This window comes from Salvelinus alpinus, chromosome 1, assembly GCF_045679555.1.
Source record: "Salvelinus alpinus chromosome 1, SLU_Salpinus.1, whole genome shotgun sequence".
Lineage (NCBI taxonomy): Eukaryota > Metazoa > Chordata > Actinopteri > Salmoniformes > Salmonidae > Salvelinus > Salvelinus alpinus.
Genome location: NC_092086.1, coordinates 84,610,158 through 84,625,322, shown reverse-complemented (window position 1 = coordinate 84,625,322; position 15,165 = coordinate 84,610,158). Strand labels below are relative to the sequence as shown.

At 41.3% G+C, this 15,165-nt stretch overlaps 1 protein-coding gene across 5 annotated transcripts in view; it reads right to left on the bottom strand.

Annotated features, from left to right (window-relative positions):
- Window positions 1–58: 58 nt before the first annotated feature.
- The window catches only part of LOC139532244 (flotillin-2a), a 35,526-nt gene continuing 20,419 nt past the window's right edge, over window positions 59–15,165 (bottom strand). For 2 of the 5 annotated variants that reach the window (XM_071329633.1, XM_071329652.1), the window contains exons 3-11: window positions 12,181–12,271; window positions 5,015–5,138; window positions 4,596–4,714; window positions 4,298–4,411; window positions 4,076–4,195; window positions 3,606–3,820; window positions 3,027–3,210; window positions 2,620–2,769; window positions 59–2,118 (exon numbers count right to left, since the gene is read on the bottom strand). In XM_071329633.1, coding sequence (XP_071185734.1) covers window positions 2,080–2,118; window positions 2,620–2,769; window positions 3,027–3,210; window positions 3,606–3,820; window positions 4,076–4,195; window positions 4,298–4,411; window positions 4,596–4,714; window positions 5,015–5,138; window positions 12,181–12,271 — 1,156 coding nt within the window. In that variant the 3' untranslated portion in view covers window positions 59–2,079. Of the gene's footprint in view, window positions 2,119–2,619; window positions 2,770–3,026; window positions 3,211–3,605; window positions 3,821–4,075; window positions 4,196–4,297; window positions 4,412–4,595; window positions 4,715–5,014; window positions 5,139–11,453; window positions 11,545–12,180; window positions 12,272–15,165 lie in introns of those variants that run through there. The other 3 variants (XM_071329625.1, XM_071329643.1, XM_071329661.1) reach the window with 2 other exon arrangements.

Sequence of the window (15,165 nt, the reverse complement as noted above, 5' to 3'; positions counted from 1 at the left end):
CAGTATGGGAGGAGGATAATGTAACAGGCCACTGGTAACATATTCTCTGAAAGAATACTGAGGAGGCAGAACATTTATTATAGGGCAGCACATAACTTTGCCACAGAGTCGAGGATATGAGTGTGATGTTCACGTGCTGAAATATCCATGCTAGACCAGTTTTCCAGTATTATTTAACAGACTAGAAAATGGACGAATTCACACAAACATTTGAGTCTGAATAGATGACATTTAAACATGTTTCATTACAGATACTCTATAGATAAAGATACAAGTTAAAGGTATACAATGTTTGGTCTTCCACCTACATTCTAGATCCGAAAGGTATATTTTCTGATCTGAAAGTTGCTTCTACCCTGCTGAAATTACACCATCCATTCATAGTAATACATGAGACATTTTTGAAAGAGCGTTGACACAAAAATTAGGTGCCAAAAAAGAACATACAATGGGAGTTTTTCAGCTGAACAGAAACACAATTTGACCAGGGAAAGCCTTCAGTATGTCCAGATGGAAATGTTGATGTGTTCTGACTTTATACAATTCAAACCAGCCATTTCATGAAACAGAACACAGGTTCCCATCTACATTTACAGTACTGTATTACACTGTTTATCACTCAAATTTTACGATCTACTACTACTATGTAAATCTTACAAGCGGAGATTATTATAAAATACAGTATTCTTTTAGTGATCAGTAGGGATTAGATAATGACATTTCTCCCCCAGACCAGAGATATACCACAGTTGGCAGCAGGTTGACGTTACTGTAAAAAAAATGACATTTTAGAAAAAATGATGCTGAGGTCACGGATTCAGAAAGTGGTTAGATTTCCCCTAAAACGCTAAAACAAATGTTCATAAAATGAAGCCAACATAAAATGAACTCCACAACAAGACAGTCCAACTGAAATGTGTGGCAAAACAAACTGAAATGTATTCTTGTGTTTGAAGCACATTGGGTAAGGAATGTGGAGAAAACTGATACATGATTGGATGGTCAACAGGTCGTGGCAGCGTTGCATTCCTAGAAAAAGATAATAGGCAGCACCCTGTAAAACCGTGAAAGTAAAGAGTCTGGTAAACTGTAGAGATAAGTTACATAATAGTTTATAAAGAATTTAACAGAATGTAACCAAAAGATGATATAACACAACATTGGCTACCCTAAGAGACTGAAATACATATCATGCCATATGATATCTCAATAGTTGGAAATAACAAGTATTAAAGCTTAGATTGATTGAGGTAATCCAGATGATCAGGAAAGCTAGCAGGACTCCTGGGTCTCTATATTAAGGCTAACTTTGACAGTATATGGCTTCATACAGACTTGTAGATCCATGCACATGTGTTAATGTCTATGTTTTCTGTGTGTTGTCTACCTAAGAATGCACACCTCCCATACCTAAGATGAAGAATGAAATAAAAGATTCTACTGAAGAATAAGATGGAATGCCAATGTTTCTGCTTTCAAGGCAGATGGCATGAGGATGGGGAGGACAATATTTCTACATCTCTCATTGAGATGGTAAATGGAGGTTTACTGTAGTATCACTAGACTATAGAATTGCCAAACCATTACTTTTCCTGAGGTTTAGCCACTTGGTTGGTAACCAGGCACTGACTGCACATTAGAATGAAAAAAAGTAACATTTGAGACGAAATATCTGAAATACTTTCATTAACTATACAAAACCACAGGCACATCCAATGCATTATGTAACACAATGAACAAAAGAATAACAATGAAGACCTGGCGAGACCTTTCAGACCAGAATAAGGCCTGCACCGAACAACCATGATAAATGTCCCTTTTCTACAATGTAGACAAGTGAAAGTACAACAGAATGGGGTAACTACAAAAAAAACTAACATGTATAACAAAAAAGCAGTGGTACATACAGATGATCTGGCCCTATAGAGCTAAGGCACCAGGGATTTAGGAAAATGAAAACATCTAGACTCTTGTAGTAAGAAAAAAAACTATACTTGTTTTCAAATGTTTCTAGGTGAAGGCAGTTGATTTAAAGAGTGCATAAAGAAATGTACTGAGTCAAGGTGCACAGGATTGTTTTTATGCTTGAGGGTTGATCATCTTCTGAAGCAAAGGGATCTGTGAGATGATAAGAGAGAGACTGGGTTAGCTGCAGGCTTAGCTAGAACAATGTAGAGCCCTTTGACGTAGTGACAATCAACAAGAGTTGGCCCATTGCCATCGCCTGGATATCTGCACATAACTCTGGCTTTGTACCAAATGGCACCCAATTCCCCATTTAGAGCACTACTTTTAACCAGAGCCCATTGCAAAAGTAGAGCACTACATAGCGAGGTATTCGGGACGCAAACACAGATAGTGATAGTCAGACTCAGTGTAGTCAGAGATTAAACATGGTGGGGATCTGTAGGGAGTATGCTCTGGAATGACTGCAATTCGACTTGGACTTCACAGCAACATTTTATTTCTATGGTGTGCAAATGTTTATGCATAGTGTAGATTCAGCGTTATAAACATAGCTAACGGAGGCTGGATTTATGGAATGTGTTCACACCTGCAGTGCTTGTGAGTATGGGCTATCTCTCTCTACATTCTACTGAACCCCTCCCCCTCTCTCACCTTCATCAGGTCCACCCCTGTGAGTGCGTTGACAGACACAGGGAGCTCAGCCAATAGGCGGTTCACCTCGCCGGTCACACGGCCACCGTCCCCGCTCAGGATGACGATCTCATTGGTCCGGGCCAGGGGTGCCGCCACCTTGGCAGCAATCTGTACCAACACAATGACACAAACCTTCTTCACCTGGGTGTTCTTCAGAGAGAACTCATCTAACACAGCCTCTAGTTGTCATGTTTAAACCAAATGGTAAGTTGCTATTTTAAAAAAATAACATTGATATATTGATCAAATCTTATATTTTTTAATGTCCAAAAGTAGACACAAACTATATCAAATGCTTGTGTGCAGCTCTGTGACAACTTCCCCCTACTACACAACGTTAAATGCCCGTGTCGTGAGACACTGACCTTAGGCAGGGCCTCTAAGACCAGAGCAGTCTTTGCAGCATCTCCATAATGCTGGTAGGCCTCAGCCTTCAGCCTCATCTTCTCAGCCTCAGCCTTCCCTATAGCCTCTATGGAACCGGCCTCTGCCTCACCGATACGACGGATCTTCTCTGCCTCTGCCTGGGCCGTCAGCACCTTCTTCATCCTGTTCAGGGGTTGGCAGGAGGGCACATGAAGGGTTAAACTCTAATAACATCATTGGATTGCAGACTGGATTGCATTAAACTACAGTATGACAAGCTTCTACACACCCAAAGCATACAAGTAGCTACTACTGTAAGTGTGAGATGAAGTTGCCCTAGACACTGATCGGTTTTTGAATTTTGGGTAGGATTCTGAAGAGGCTAAGCTGATCCTAGACCTGTGCCTGAGTGTAACTTACACCCAGTATGCTGCATACATTGACTTGAAAGGCAGACACTCTAGGCTCAGTGGTGGTTCACTCACATCCTATAGTATGACAACTTGTTTTGCATCCAGAATTCCAACAAGCATACACATTGCCCTTATTTTCCATGCACTCAGTGGTTGGTCACTCACTTCTGTCCCTCGGCCAGCTGCTGCATCTTGTAGGCCTCAGCCTCGGCCGGCCTCTTGACCGTGGCGATGAGCTCCTTTTCTGTGCGGTCAATCTCCTTCTCCTCGATGGTGATCTGCTTCTTCCTCTGAACCACCTCAATCTCTATCTCCTCCAAACGGATCTTCTGCTGCTCCTTGGCAGCCTGCAGCTCGTAGGCCAGCTGGGCTTCTGCTTTCTGGGGGGAGAAGAGGCATGGGTCATATTCACCAAGAATTAAATGGAATCAAACGGGCTGAAACGAAAAGGGAATACCTGAACTTGTGTAGGTAGTCCTTTATCCATTGTAAAACTTTTTGCTTTGGTGTGCACTAATGAATATGACCAGGGTGAATCTCTAATAAGGGGCTTTCACATTAGGCCTAGATTTGACGTCATCGATTAACTGCTAATGGTGAACCTAATCTAGAGCAATGATGACCATGTCTGATACCTTCGTGTTGACTTCTTGATTGAAAGCAGCCTTCTGCATCTCCAGCCCTCGTTTCGAATCGGCCATCTTGGTGTCTGCTTGAAACTTGACGTCCATCATCTCTTTCTTACAATCTGCTTCCTGTAGAGGGCAGAGACAACATGGTGAGAAGAGGAGGACAGGGAACATTCAGAGTAAATGCTGCAATGTCCTGCAACGCATTAAGGGAATCTAATTTCTTACCCTGATTCCCGCGTCTCTCTCTGCCTCGGCCACTCCAATATCGGCATCTCTCTGTACAGCGGCCGTCTGACTCTTCCCCAGGGAACTCAGGTACTCCACTTTATCATACACATCCTGACAGGCACAAAACACAGAGGCACTCGATCATTGTGTGGCTAGTGGTGTCACTATAAGAGTGTATAGCTGTAATGAGTGTATATAGAACTACAAGTGTGTATAAAGCTGCACTAAGCGTATTTACATTTCAAAAGGCCAGACCTGTGCCCAAATAGGACCTGACTGTGCCCCTGTCTATTACCTTGATGGTGAAGCTGAGTATCTCGATGCCCATGCGGCCCACATCAGGCGCTGCCACCTCCCGCACAAGAGCAGCAAACCTGTCTCTGTCCTGGTAGATCTGCTCTACCGTCAGAGTACCTGGAACACAGACCTGGGGTCAGTATCTGGGTGGGTCACGAACCACAGATACTCTGATATGGATTCATCTGAATTGGGAGATTTTTTAATATCTGTTAAACATTGTTAAATTGTTAGTATCCTATATCAGAGAGACTTCAAAGTCTGGGTAGAACATTATATGGCATTATAGCATATGGCATTTTATTTCCAGAGAGCTTGCAAAAATTGTTTTAAGTTCTATAGCATGACCTAATAGTAATAAAGTCATCAGAGACAAAAAAGTACTGAACAGCAGTGTCTCTGTCAGATGGTCCCTACCGAGGATAGAGCGTAGATGACCCTCCAGGGTCTGCAGAATGACACTCTTTATCTCGATCACAGATTTCCCCAGGAACTGTTCACAGGCATAGCCTAGCAGCTCATTGTCTACCATCACCTTCACCTGGAGCCAGGGTAATAGACAACATTGTCAGCTCATGATGATATTGTTAGCACTTCAGAGACACAACTACGGTGGTTATTATAAGTCAGGGATGGGCAACTGTAGAATTGAAGCAAACTTATTTAAAACTGTGGGCCCTTATGATGAGTTCAGATTTGTGGTCCCCACCCCCAACAAAGTTGCCCATTCCTGTTCTAAGTGATCATTGGTTATTTCTTAAAAAGTAACTGTCCAGTGAAAATCTTACTTTTAAAAGTTAATAGTCTGTTAACTCATCCAAATAATGTTATTGACTCATCCTATACTCATGTGGCCAAAGCACAGTGAGATCCTATTGGCACGTTCTAGCATTTATTTTCATATTTCCGTTAGGGAACACCTACTCTGTGAAGTGTGCGTGTGCAATAACTTAATTCGCCCTTGCACTCCTTCTAAACAACTACATTCTTTGAAGACTTTGGCAAAGGCTAGACCACTCTGTTACAGATTCTAGTTTTGGAAACAGAAAACTGTATGGAGATAATTGTTTCATCAATGAGAAAATTTGCAGAATCTCCGCAAAAATCCATCTCATTCCATCTCCTCCCACTGGGCTTCCTCTCATCACCATATTTGTTAGTGAACGGAAACAACAACCGGATGAGTCACATTTATACATCCGGTGAAATATCTGGCTCATTGTTCTATCTGTGATATAATCGCGTAACTGACAGTTATGGATGAAGACTATCATGAAAATAAAATATATACACAGTACCAGTCAAAAGTTCGGACACACCTACTCATTCAAGGGTTTTTCTTTATTTATACTATTTTCTACATTGTAGAATATTAGTGAAGACATCAAACTATGACATAACACATATGGAATCATGTAGTAACAAAAAAAAAAGTGTTAAACAAATCAGAATATATTTTAGATTTTAGATTCTTTACCTTTTGCCTTGATAGCTTTGCACACTTGGCATTCTCTCAACCAGCTTCACCTGGAATGCTTTTCCAACAGTCATGAAGGAGTTCCCACATATGCTGAGCACTTGTTGGCTGCTTTTCCTTCACTCTGCGGTCCAACTCATCCCAAACCATCTCAATTGGGTTGAGGTTGGGTGATTGTGGAGGCCAGGTCATCTGATGCAGCACTCCAACACTCTCCTTCTTGGTCAAATAGACCTTACACAGCCTGGAGGTGTGTTGGGTCATTGTCCTGTTATAAAACAAATGATAGTGGGACTAAGCGCAAACCAGATGGGATGACGTATCACTGCAGAATGCTGTGGTAGCCATGCTGGTTAAGTATGCCTTGAATTCTAAATAATTCACAGACAGTGTCACCAGCAAAGCACCCCCACACCATCACATCCCCTCCTCCATGCTTCACGGTGGGAACCACACATGCGTAGATCATCCATTCACCTACTCTGCGTCTCACAAAGACACAGTGGTTGGAACCAAAAATCTCAAATTTGGACTCATCAGACCAAAGAACAGATTTCCACCGGTCTAATGTCCATTGATCATGCTTCTTGGCCCAAGCAAGTCTCTTCTTATTGGTGTCCTTTAGTAGTGGTTTCTTTGCAGCAAATCGACCATGGAGGCCTGATTCACGCGGTCTTCTCTGAACAGTTGATGTTGACATCTGTCTGTTACTTGAACTCTGTGAAGCATTTTTTTGGACTGCAATTTCTGAGGCTGGTAACTCTAATGAACTTTTCTCTGCAGCAGAGGTAACTCTGGGTCTTCCTTTCCTGTGACGGTCCTCATGAGAGCCAGGTTCATCATAGCACTTGATGGTTTTTGTGACTGCACTTGGAAGAAACGTTCAAAGTTCTTGTGAAATTTTCCAGATTGACTGACCTTCATGTCTTAAAGTAATGATGGACTGACATTTCTCTTTGCTTATTTGAGCTGTTCTTGCCATAAATTTGGACTTGGTCTTTTACCAAATACTGCTATCTTCTGTATACCTCCCCTATCTTGTCACAACACAACTGATTGGCTCAAACACATTAAGGAAAGAAATTCCACAAATTAACTTTTAACAAGGCACACCTGTTAATTGAAATGCATTCCAGGTGACTACCTCATGAATCTGGTTGAGAGAATGCCAAGTGTGCAAAGCTGTCATCAAGGCAAAGGGTTGCTACTTTGACTAATTTGTTTAACACTTTTCTGGTTACTACATGATTCCATATGTGTTATTTCATAGTTGATGTCTTCACTATTATTCTGCAATGTCAAAAATAGTCAAATAAAGAAAAACCCTGGAATGACTAGGTGTGTCCAAACTTTTGCCTGGTACTGTATATATATATATATATAAAAAATTGTGACTAACAGTCGACTGAAGACGGCAGGGCATTCCTGTGGTTGAGTCCGTTTCTGAGATAACATGGACTCCAAACAACGTAATGAAACTTTGTTGCCCATTGCTGAAACAAGAAAGGTGTTGTAGCAAATGATGAATAGAATGGGCTTGAAAACTCTAACCCTGGCAATTTGACTGGTAAACTCATGGGTACACTTGCAATGGATGCCTGGTATTGTGATCCATTCATTTTCATGGTAATGTAGAATGTTCATTCAAATTATGTTAACTGATGTGGCTCGTGCAATGGAATGTATTTTTTGTAATGTTTTTTGACTGAACAAAATCACAGCACCATTGATAGGTACACTTCCTGCTTTTCTCCTATGGGTACACTCGCAATGGCCACCAGTCCACCCATTATGCCATCATAGACTTGAATGGGGACACCTTTTCTATTCATTTGGCAGCAAATGCAGTTAGGAGTGGAGGAAAGGAGAAAATGTGTCTAAAAAATTTAAATATTTATTTTGTCATTTGAACGGTTATTACAGACTGCAGTCATTTGGCTGCTGGACAGTTACTTTAAAATGCCATGTATGCCAATAATACTTATTTTATTTTCCAAAATATGTACATACTCTGCAGTTCTATTTCTAAAACAGCACATCATTATAACCACTCATTTATAAATTCTCCCTACATAGGACTGCAGGAATAAAACACAACCCTTCCATAAGCGATCCCCTTACCTACCTCCCTACCAATGCATCATATCGTCCAGGGTCAGGTAACATGTTATGGATAGCATTACCAAACAGAACCACACCTAAATGACTGGCCTTAGTAAGACAACCCTGCCATGATTCACAAGGCTGGTTAGAAGTAAAGAGATGATTACCCTAGATCTCTTACTCTTAGTGACTTATTTTTCTTACGTCAGGCAACAGTTTGCGGTCTTACTCTCCTCAAGGCCAAACTCCACTTAGAAACATCTATTCATATTGAGGACTGGAGTCATTAGTCATGTTGTGGAAATGTTGTCCTGCGCAAAACACTGATCTAGAGTGAATCTCAATTTTTTTTTCCTTGATTCCTCTCTGCTCGCCTCCTTCTCAAAACATCAGGACGCGAGGAAAACTTGAGGAGAAAATCAGAGTAGAAGATCTCCTCCAATGCTCTGTTTCCCTCTGATGTTTTGACAAGGAGAGGACATTTGGAATCGAAGGAAAATACTCCACCCTGGTCTTCGTGAGGACCGAGTGAGACCGTCCTGTTATGAAGAGGCTATGTGGGGGACATCACTTATTTTCTTTTCAGGTTTACCAATAAAAAAACAACAGCAGTGCTAAAGTTGAGGATAAATCGATTCACCAGATGAAATATCCTCAGATTAGCCCTATTCAACCAATCTTTGAATCAATGGCGGTTGTGTTGTCCGCTGCAGCTGAAAGGAAAGAGAGTGAGCTGGTCCCTGAGGTGAGAGATGTGACTGGACATAGACTCCAATGAGACATGCACTCAGAAATGGTCTGTGAGGAATCACAGTATAATTGGAGGGGAGATGGCAATCATTCCATGATAACACTGATTATAAAACGACCACAGATAGACAGACAGACAACCAACCAACGCATCAGCAGGCCACCTGACAGAGACAGCAGGGGGAGCTGTGCCAAGGAAAGTTCAGCACAGAGATGAGGACCCGTGCAAATGTGCCCTACGCCACCCTTACATCCCAACCCCCCCTGCTAACACCACGGTTCCTCCAGCATGCTCTAAAGAGGGTGAGCAGAGTACCTAAGCAAAACAAAGAGAAAAAAAAACACGAACACAGAAAATATGAGCCTGACGATCGGAAATAATACAAATGTTTCCTGACTGCAGTGCTTATTGAAACAACCTACTTTCACATTAATGACTTTCGTGGGAAACTACTTTCGTTGTGTTATGTTTTATGTGGGAGGGCCCTGTTATCTGGTTAAAATAGAAGCCGCCCACTTAGGAGGTTGCAAGAGGTTGCCAAGAGACAGAACTCACTCTTCCAGTTTCACAAACATGTGGACACCTGTTTAGAGCTCTCAATATTGTAGTAAAAGGTCATATAATGAGAAATAAGAGACATCCTATGGGTGTGTTAAAGGTCAAAAGGAAGGTGGGTATATCCACATCTGTACTGAGCCAATCCTATTACTTTGAGCAGGGACAGTCTCATTGAAAAACACATTTCAAAGACTAATCTTCAGGTGCCACATAACTCCTGTTACCATAGAAACCAGGACAGGAGGCTTGTTTAGGCTCATCCAATCATTTAGACCTCATTAGGGAAGTGCAGCGTTAAAGCTTCCTCTGCATCAGTGGGCACATTGTAGTCATGGCTACTGGACAGACTAGGAAAGTAAGAAAACGGAACATCACACAACTTGTGGCTACTGAAGTTTAGAAGTAATTGAATTGGTTGTAATAAATTACACATGATATACTAGATTAGTCGTAAATAAGACAAATGTCCAGTGAGAATTAATAAATAAAATCTAAAATAAAATGCAGGGAAACTTGAGCTTGCATACTCACATTGAATTAACATTTGCTAGTTTTAACTTTGAAAATCACTGTTAAATCAGACTTTCACTGTATATTGGCACTAGGGGGCAAACAAAATTAATCAGGCTTTTGGCACAGAGAAAAGGTTACAATACAAAAAGGAAATTAGTGTAAACACAAAAGAATGTAAATGTTGGGAGTCAAAAGAAACATGTCAGACTTTATTCAGCTTCCTTGTACCCCTTTCAAGGAAGACTCAAAGGCAGAAATTTACAAGCAATGTCTAGACTGTTTCTGCCTTGATACGAAGGTCAATAATTCTCCACAAACAGCTAGTTCCACCTGATATTCATGGACAATAGATTCATCACTATAATTCCTGCTTGAGCAATATATAGGGTATATTTAAGTAATAAGGCCCGAGAAGGTGTAGTATATGGCCAATATACCCCGGCTAAGGGCTGTTCTTATGCACGACGCACTACAGAGGGCCTGGACACAGCCTTTAGCCATGGTACATTGGCCATTTATCACAATCCCCCGAGGTGCCTTATTGCTATTATAAACTGGTTACCAACGTAATTAGAGCAGTAAAAATAAATGTTTTGTCATACCCGTGGTATAGTCTGATATACCACAGCTGTCAGCCAATCAACATTCAGGGCTTGAACCACCCAGTTTATAATTAGTAATATACATGGGCCAAATCATTTGCAGCAAGGAGATCATACAATTTTCTTTTTTAAAGAAATCTATAACAAATCCTGTTTGCAAAATGACGTATCCAGCCAGGGATGAGAGACTACATGAAGTATGGTGTTCACTCCATTAGACTTGACCACGGACACAACATTTCTTACATTCCACCATATCGGTTTACACAGGCTTTCTTGTTCAGTGTAAAGTAAACAGGGTCTGAAATAACTGAACTCTTGCAACAAAGAACCATACATCTCCATTTTGGAAAATGTTGTTGACTTGACATATATTTCTAGTTGTATAGTCAATTAGGTTTAAAAAAAAAAGTTATATATAGACATGTACAATATACTTCCACAAGTTTGAAACCATGGATATTGCAGTTAATTTATAATAATGAAATGTTAATAATTGATGGAGGCGTTTCTTCTGTCATAACTTCTATCAGGAGAATGATTGACCCTCCGTCACGGCCATGGCACCAATCCCCTTTGGGGACGGCAGGTAGCCTAGCAGTTAAGAGGTAGGCCAGTAACTGAAAGGTCACTGGTTCGAATCCCTGAGCAGACTAGGTGAAAAATCTGTCAATGTGCTCAAACAAGACACTTAATACTAATTGCTCCAGTAAGTTGCACTGGATAAGAACTTCTGCTAAATGACTAAAATGTAAAGATGTATGGAGGCTGAACCCAACCCGCCTTGAGCTGAAAGAGGCATTCCAGTCCATTCTCAGAAGGTAGGTGTGGTACAGTAGGTAGGTGCTTTACCTGTGCCACCCCAGTGACAGTAATAGCTACACCCTCCGCTGTCTCTACATCCTCACACTTGGGCTGCAGGGTCATAATCTCAAGGGTTATCCTGTGGAGAATGTGGAAAAAATAAAAATAGGCATGTTCTGGAGGGAAGTGATAGCAAATTAATATAAGGGGAGTAAAAACACAAAAAGTGAAGGAAATAAAATATTAACATTCACTCAAAGGACTCCTCCAGGGATGTGACAACAGGATGTAATAGAATGCTTTTTCCCCCAGAGCTCAAAATATCATTGGATTCTCAAATGTAGTTGTGATGTGAATTGAATCACCATATTGAAATAAATATCAAGTCATATTAACTTGTTAATCAACAGTGTAATAGCTAGCAATGGTGGGACCCTTCTTTACATCCCTTTCTCAGAGCATTCATTATGGGGACCCTGTTGCCAAAGCCCATAGGAGTGAGTTAACAAACACAGAGGTTAGCTGTGTAGCAAAGCCCATAAAACAGGTTAATGACAGACCGCTGACTCTCTCTCCCTTCCAGTGCAAAGGGAGAGAACAACATGACATGGAGAAAGAAGAAAAAACAGAGCGAGAGAGAGAGACAGTAGTTAGCCAGTTAGTCCACTCGTTTGTTTGCCTCTGACGTTTTGTTTGGTTCTTGACCAGTCAGTCCGTGCCCGACTGTCTGTCTTTCTGGTCTTTGTAGTCTTTTCGTGGCTGTCTGAAGAATTACCTGAGCCACCCCTGTCACATCCAGGGGGACACCCTCCAAGGTTTCGATATTCTCACAGCGACAGAGGATGGTCATTATCTCCAGAGACATCCTAGGCAGGTGATAGAGTTGTAGGAATAGGAGAGGCAGGACAGTGAGTGTAGTATATGCGTACAGTAGCTGTTAGGGATGTCAGTAGAGTAGGGTCAGGGTTGAGAGGGGAGGGATTAGAACGAGAAGATACTCTAGGAGGAAGTGGCATCGGTATCTCTAGTCTGGGCCTACGCCATAGACCAGACTCTACAGCAAAAAAGGAACCATTGTGTAACCTAACCACCAGAGTCAGATAGCTTCAGATGGAACCAAAGGCTTCTCCAGTCTATCAATGATCTAATGCTAGTATGCTGGTGTTTACACTACAAGCACGAACACTGCACAGCCAGTCAGTTCTCTCCACAACACAACAGACAGAAACAACTAGGACAAAGGGCAGGAGTCACAGGGAAGGATTGGTCAACACAGCAGCATTCTTAAAACCACATCTGAGATTAAGGCACAAGAGATTACTCAAAAATGCAAGTCCCTAATGACAATCTCTACTGCTTTGTTGAGGCTCGCTAAACAAGTCTAGAGCAGGGTTTCTTAAACTATGGGTCAGGACCCAAAGTGGGCCCTGGGCATGTGAGTTATGAGAATACATATATAAAATCACACACTATTTCTTCTTAATTTGGGTCGTTGCAGGACTGTTAATTTCTCATTTGGATCTCGAGCTGAAAAGGTTTAAGAACCCCTGGTCTAGAGAGTATTGATAACAAAGCAATTGATTGAGTAGTAATAATAATACAATGTGAATATTCAGCCCAAAATGAGTTTCACTGCTCTCACACACACACTGTCTACAACATGGCTAAGAACACTAACATCAAATCAATGTTAGATCCACTGACTGACAGAGCTAAAGTGCATTTAGAAGCTGGCCGAGTCCTCAGAAGCTCCCCATCAACAAGGGTTAAGGTTAGCAGTCTCTCAGCTTCAGTGTCCATGTCTAAGAGAGACAGAGGAGGGGCTGGCTGCAGCATCACTTCCCCAGGCCTCTGACTCCTTCTCTGTCTGTGTTATGGGAGAAAGGGATCAAAGTCTCATTGGGCCAGAGACACTAATAAGATTGCTGCATCACTAAACGGGAAGAGGCTGGGAGCTATGGTTACTCCCTTCAGGGCCCGCCCCATTCTCCAGCTGGTAACGGCTAACAACTAATGGCTACCAGCTAATGCAGATGGCAAAAAAATACAAAATAAAAACGCTGCACCAGAGAAAAACTATACGTGGATGTCCTTTCTCATATTTATTTAAATCATCCAAAATTATAGGAAAGGTGTTAAAAATATATTAGTATCATCGATGGGAAATATGTGAGGTCCAACTAGAGGCTGGAAATCGGTTTGTGCTGTAAAGCCAACTTCTATGGTCATTGTTGGCATGCCAAACAGAACAAACAGATCAGGGACCAGGCAAGATTAGGATATCTTCTTTCTTCGGGTGTTTTCACATATAGTCCTTTTCAAAAGAATCGATCTCAGTATTTTAAAGTGAACTCTGGGGTAAACCCCCCCCCCACACTGCCCTTGCCTTTGAATGAGGCCTCAACTCTTTTGCCAATTCAATTAACCTATTTTGTGGTCCAAGTTCCCTTTGCATCAACATTGCTATGTTAAGAAAGGAACCCACAACTTTTTCCAACATTCACTTAATGCACTCTGGGTTTTTACAAAGTGCAGGACAAGCCATTCCTTCAGGACGTGTTATCAGACAGCTAGATATACAGTGCCATCTGAAAGTATTCACACCCCTTAACTTTAAAAAAATCTTGCTGTGTTACAGCCTGAATTTAAAATGGACTAAATTGACATTGTTACACAATACCCCATAACGTCAAAGTGGAATTGTGTTTTGATTTTTTTAAGACTAATTATTAAAAATGAAAAGCTGAAATGTTGAGTAAATAATTATTCAACTCCTTTGTTATGGCAAGCCAAAACACAGATTCAACCACAAAGACCAGGGAGGTTTTCCAATGCCTCGCAAAAGGGCAACTATAGGTAGAAAAAAAATAAAACAAGGCACTAAAGTAATACTGCAAAAACTGTGGAAAAGCTATTAACATTTTGTCCTGAATACAAGTTTCAAAGTGTTCTGTTATGTTTGGGGCAAATCCAATACAACACATTACTAAGTACCACTCCATATTTTCAAGCATAGTAGTGGCTCCATCATGTTATGGGTATGCTTGTAATCCTTAAAGACAATTTTATTTTTATCCTGAAAAATAAATAAGAAACTCACTAAACAGAATAGAGCTAAGCACTAGAAAACCTTGCTCAGTCTGCCTTCCACCAGACCCTGGGTGATGAATTCACCTTTCAGCAGGACAATAATTTAAAAAATAAGGCCAAATCTACACTGAGTATACAAACATTAAGAACACTTGTTCTTTCCATGACATAGACTGACCAGGTAAACCCTGGTGAAAGCTATGATCCCTTATTGATGTCACTTGTTAAATCCACTTTAAAATCAGTGTTGATGAAGGGGAGGAGACAGGTTAAATAATTATTTAAGCCCCAAGACAATTGGATTGTGTATGTATGCCATTCAGAGGGTGAATGGGCAAGACAAAATATTGAAGTGCCTTTGAATAGGGTATGGCAGGTGCCAGGCGCACCGGTTTGTCTCAAGAACTGCAACACTGTTGGGTTTTTCACTCTCAACAGTTTCCTGTGTGTGTATCAAGAATGGTCCACCTCCCAAAGGACATCCAGCCAACTTGACATAACTGTGCGAAGCATTGGAATCAACCTAGGCCAGCATCTCTGTGGAAAGCTTCCAACACAATGTTCCCTCTAAGCTGTGCGCGCACTAGCCGAGACTACTGCTCAGCTCAGAAATATCAGCCCACAGAGAGAAGCACGAGATTGAACACTTCTGTAAAAAACAAACTATGAT